The 5,769-nt window shown below is 39.2% G+C and overlaps 1 protein-coding gene across 1 annotated transcript; it reads right to left on the bottom strand.

Moving 5' to 3' along the window:
- Positions 1-1,498: 1,498 nt before the first annotated feature.
- On the bottom strand, positions 1,499-4,875 carry LOC116929995 (progestin and adipoQ receptor family member 3). Its single transcript, XM_032937332.2, has 7 exons — positions 4,247-4,875; positions 3,311-3,473; positions 3,084-3,236; positions 2,276-2,473; positions 2,120-2,210; positions 2,017-2,048; positions 1,499-1,913 (listed from the first exon to the last, which is right to left on the bottom strand). Exons 1-7 carry the CDS (start codon positions 4,624-4,626, stop codon positions 1,743-1,745), a joined length of 1,188 nt encoding a protein of 395 aa, XP_032793223.2. The 5' UTR covers positions 4,627-4,875; the 3' UTR covers positions 1,499-1,742.
- Between the last annotated feature and the right edge of the window lie 894 nt (positions 4,876-5,769).

Below are 5,769 nucleotides of genomic sequence, written 5' to 3'. Positions count from 1 at the left end.
CCCTTCCCACTTTTTCATTTTTGGCCAAATTTCAAATTTGGCTTAAAATACATGATTTAGATTCAGAATTGAATGAAAATCACGGAAATCAGGTTTATTTTTCTATTGGTCTTATAGTTTTTCATTTACATGTTAAAAACCATAAATTAAGTTGGTGCGCTAACAGAACTGTTTTCGTTAATTTTTTAAACGGCTAGTCTAAAGAGAAAACCAATGACTAAATCGAAATCAGCGTTCAATTTCGATTATGCCGTCTGATTTTTGGAGAATTTCAAGAGATGTCATTTTTGGCCGATTTTGACAAAAGTGGAAAGGCTATACCCTTCCCACTTTTTCATTTTTGGCCAAATTTCAAATTTGGCTTAAAATACATGATTTAGATTCAGAATTGAATGAAAATCACGGAAATCAGGTTTATTTTTCTATTGGTCTTATAGTTTTTCATTTACATGTTAAAAACCATAAATGAAGTTGGTGCGCTAACAGAACTGTTTTCGTTAATTTTTTAAACGGCTAGTCTAAAGAGAAAACCAATGACTAAATCGAAATCAGCGTTCAATTTCGATTATGCCGTCTGATTTTTGGAGAATTTCAAGAGATGTCATTTTTGGCCGATTTTGACAAAAGTGGAAAGGCTATACCCTTCCCACTTTTTCATTTTTGGCCAAATTTCAAATTTGGCTTAAAATACATGATTTAGATTCAGAATTGAATGAAAATCACGGAAATCAGGTTTATTTTTCTATTGGTCTCATAGTTTTTCATTTACATGTTAAAAACCATAAATGAAGTTGGTGCGCTAACACAAAAGTGGAAAGGCTATAGAGCAGTAAAACATCCTGCGTTGCGCGTTTTCCACAAATGCGAAAATCTCATTTGTGTCCAAGTTGGTCTGCTGCGGCTGCAGCGTCTTATGGAGAAACCATCTTCTTCACGTTAAAAATTAAGTTTTCATAACTATAATTTAGTTTTCCCCCTTTTCTTCCAAGCAGTGGGTACCCTATTCATCTTTTCATTTCCCAATATTTTTTTCTAGCTCCAGTTATATCTACTTTATTTTTATTTTATTTTTGTTTGTAAGTTGCTCGTCTCTTTTAGCCGAAGAATTTCGTTTGCTGCCAGAAATTCGTCTGCTACAAGGGGATGAACAACAAACCATTCACAAACAATAGCTAAATAAAAATAAACCAGATAGAACTAGGACTAGAAAAAAAATTTGGAAATGAAAAAATGAATAGGGTACCCTCTGCTAGGAAGAAAAGGGGGAAAATCTTAATTATATTTATGAAAACTTATTTTTAACATGAAGAAGTTGGTTTCTCCATAAGACGCTGCAGAACTTGGACACAAATGAGATTTTCGCATTTGTGGAGAACGTGCAACGTAGGATGTTTTACTGCTCTATTTAAAGAAATGAAGTTTATAATTTTTCGTTGACACTTCTTCCGAAAAGTTGTCTGAACTAACTGTAAGGAAAAAATAGAAACATAACTTAAAATTTATTTAAATATGATTTTATTACTTTTAAAAATGTACCGAATTTAGAACAATAGATATTATTATAAGTCCTGCGACGATGATCAAGAATGGTGAAATAAAAATGAAAGTACATATCATGACAATGCAACAAATTTACAAATCGAATCGACGAATCGACGTTTGAGCCATTGCATCCCAGACAACACAAGTTTTACCAATATAACAGGATATTCTTGCGTCTAATAATCCTATAAATCTGACCACTAAAATACGGTACCACGGGGAACGTTTTCGCCAGTGACGTTGAAGACCGACGAAGACGAAATTGCCATTTGATTAAACTCAAAGCATCCGTGATGGGATCGCATATCGGCAAAATACTTGCCGACGGTCTGCCAGTGATAGAAAGCCAGAAAAATGATGATGTGCCACCACTGCAAAAGAACAAAAAGGTAAATACGAGAAATTTTTGCACACAAAACGATTTAATCAACGATTTCGCGCAGCAATGTAAGCTGGATTGAATTCGCAACTCACCTGGTGTGAACTACCAATGAAGTCAACGGAACCTGTTGATTTCAAGGAATGTCAAGAAGTAATTACGACATAAATATAATCAAAAAGACACAAGTATCCTCACCTGGGAACCAAATCTCGGGTACTTTAGTGACATAGAAGAATAAAGCTAAGCCACAAATCAGGTACATGATACCAATCTGGCTAACCAAATCCTGCGAGTAAAAAAAAATTTAGTTGACAGACGTTAGAATAATAACGAATGACGTCAAAAACGTACAAACACATTTGGGGTACTAAATCCACCATTCTGCCAAATCCAGTGAAGGCACGGAAGGAATCCAAAACAACTCCACGAAACAAAGAAGATCAAGCGAGTGAGGCTGTAATCGTCCGTAAGAAATTTTGGTGTTGTTTGGAGGACCAAGGCCACCACAAATAGAGTTCCACTTACGGTGATGTAGATTGTTCTAATTTCCTGTGAATAATTGCAAAAAGAAGAAAAAGTTTGATTTTAAAGCTAGAATCTCAGAAATGGATGCGTTAATTATAATTGATTCTTGTTGCAGCATCGTTTCATCTTGAAACGATGGGTATAAGCACCGTTGTTATACCGGATGCAAAACTTTCGTCCACACCAACTTTCGTTTTCTCTTTTCTCTTCACACACATAAAACGGACCTACTCCAGCTGGAGCTGATATAGTTCAAGGACGGCCGTGTAGTGACTTTGACCTACTTTAACTTTCTCTTTCGATTTCATTCACCACATGGCAACATATTTCAGCGAGTAGCATTTTTAAATGGAGGAACCTGATAGTCCATTAACTTTAGGCTATTATAGTACATTACATCAGTTGTTTTTGTTTTTTTGCATATAGGTGCTTTATGAACTTCAACAGATAAAGAAAAGGCCTGGATAAACAAAATAAAGCGACCGTTGGGAGTAATGTCCTAAGTTCCCTTGACGGACTGATAATTCGTCTTAAATCGGTATCATGGAAATGAAAACCGAAGTTGTAGTCCTCGGTAGATAGACCTATGGGGGAAAGGGATATAAAATAGATCAAACAATCCCAAGAGTCTTACGTTCTGGCACCAGAAGGCGTAATAAATCCCGGTGGTGTAAATAGCCAAGAGGCTGAAGGAGATGCCACATAAGTCGTAGGAGAGCCAGCAGTGGTAAAAATCTTTCGAATGACAGCAAAATGTGTGATAGCCTGTCGACATAGCCATGCAAATCTACGAGAAATAAAAAATAATTAGTTGCTAGAAACAACAAACGAATTGGTCAATCAGATATGGATCCCACGAACCTGGAAACAGGAAACTATCAAGAGGCTGATGGCGCTGTCTTGCCATGAAATGTCATTGCTGTTGACCAGCTGAAGGACTTCATCCACAGTGAAGTAGGCGAAATAGATCCATCCGAGCAAGTGAGTCCAAGCATTGAGCGTTTCATTCGTCCACCAAAACAGGCTAAAACGACAAAGAAAACGAAAGGACATTTTGAACAGATTGTTGTGCAATTCCATTTCTATCGTCTTATTGCTGTGCGATTGGAAAATTTTTACGATACAACCAACCGGTTAAGAAAGTTTTTAGTTTTACGGTTCAAATTGCAATCCGCCTGTCACTGCTTCTGTAGTTGATCAATAACTTTCAGAAATTCCATGGTGCAGAACTGCTCACCATTTTGGGGGTACTCTGACCAGACTGTCTATTTTTACTCCGAGCTTGCATAGACTCACACACTTGTAGAGGCAAATTACATTGAGGTTAATGCGTGAGCACGTTCTTTTAATTAGAGTGTGGTTTTCTTTGTTTTGCTTCAAAGTTTTAACAATTTCCTTGCATCGGGCGTCATGTGTTCTGGCAGCCGTTCAACTCTGGCCCAGACAAAACCCCCAAAGAAAGTGAAAGTTTCTACCCGTTGGCTGCGATATGCGTTCAATGTAGAGAATGTCCTAGAAAATAAAAATAAAGAAACAATCTACGGATTTCTGAAGATTACTACTGCCATGTGGAGTGAAAAAGCGAAAGTTGTTCGTTGACCAAAATGACGCATTTGGAAAAAGAAAACATGAAATACATAAAAATTCTGCCTGTCATCGGGACTTTTCACGCATTGGCGATTGATGCGTCTTGACCCGTGAAAGAATCATACTTGTTTTTGCAAAAACAAGCTGACAATCGAAGTTACTTTTTCGTTTTTTTTTTGTTTTTTGTTCTACTGTTTGATTTTGTTTTACCTTCTGATGCACGTAACGATGCACAAATTAGTGCGATAGCCTCTATAGATGAACGGGTTGAACTGGAGAAAAGTTGGAGCTTCGTGAAAATTGACCACAACCGGTTGCGGAATGGCTACAGTCGTTGGAGATGGTGTTCCGACGATCGAAGTATTGGATTCCGACCTTAGCAAGCGCACCTCGCTCGACACGCTGCTGCTCCGGCTGCTGCTGGTCGAAGACGCGAGTTTGTTGGAGCAACACTTGTTCCGATTGTTGTTGGGTTCGTACGATTCCGACGTCTTCCGTAAATGACGGGGAGAAATGGAACGGCTACGCTTCCGCCTGCGGAGCCTGACATCCACGAAAGGATCGCTCTCCACTTCCGAGTGCGGCGGCATTGTATCAGACGTTTCGAATCAGACAAAATACCCCTAGAAACTGCAATGGTGAACCGAGAATAAGGCGGGAAAGATGTTTCCGAGGACGATAGGACCACTTTTCAGTCCTGCTCAAGGGAATGCATGCATCTGCACCTGACCAATCTCGGTTACCGACTGGCTGGACTCGCCGGGCGGAGCGTGTTGCACACCAATTCAATGTACTCTCTTAACCGCATGGTGGCGCCTTCTCCGCGGGCTATTTTTTTTCATTCTGAGGGCAGCTGCGGCCTCTTTTCTTTTCGTGGTTGTATGGTATCTAAACCAAAGTCGCAACAGGAATCTAGCCGACCCCTATTAGGATCGTTTGAATCTTGGCCCATGGTATTTAAAATAAAATGTTTAATACTATTCTCTCGAGACGATGTGGCCTCCAAATTCTGTCACAGATATATTATGGGGGAAATATTTTATTAAGACAGTGCCATTGATTTCTTAAGGAGGAAGAAAACACTAAAATGTTTACCTTGAAAAGAGAAAAAAAAAGGGCGTGACGACTAGAGTTTCTCACTTTCTATCGCGCGATCACTCCACTCGGAACAGGCTCGAGTTCAGTTCGGTTTTGGGATTCACACGCCGCATCATGTAATAGACATTTCCATACATCATTCATACGCTTTCACTTAGGCCTTCGGCTTAAAATGGGGAATAATTTCCAAGCTTACCTTGAGTGCAGTACTATATAGGGAGACGTCAAAGAACAATGACGAATGAACCGGGCGACCAAGGCGCTTCTCGTATGGTTGGTAGATCGAAGGGGCCGGTCGATTCCATTTAGGATTCGTATGGCAGAAGGTCATGACTTTTGATCGTGACCGTGATTTAGCTTTTTCGTCGGCAGAGCGAGACAGTCAACAACGGGTTTGGGGTTAGACAGTCTGCTTCTGAAATCTGAATACAGTTTTTTTTTATTGGCGTTGCTTTCGGCGAAATGAGAGAATCTCAATGCCATTTAAACTGGATGACTAGCTGTGTGGCCTTTTTTTTATTATTTTATGGCACGATAAATATTTTCGGATTCGTAACAGGGGAAAATACTAGCGGAAGCAATACGACAAGAACCGATTTCCTGGATGCTATAGCAATCAGTTTTACCATTTCCCG

This window comes from Daphnia magna, linkage group LG9, assembly GCF_020631705.1.
Source record: "Daphnia magna isolate NIES linkage group LG9, ASM2063170v1.1, whole genome shotgun sequence".
In the NCBI taxonomy this organism is placed as follows: domain Eukaryota; kingdom Metazoa; phylum Arthropoda; class Branchiopoda; order Diplostraca; family Daphniidae; genus Daphnia; species Daphnia magna.
The sequence above is the reverse complement of the archived record's forward strand: the minus strand, read 5'-3'. Positions and strand labels throughout refer to the sequence as shown.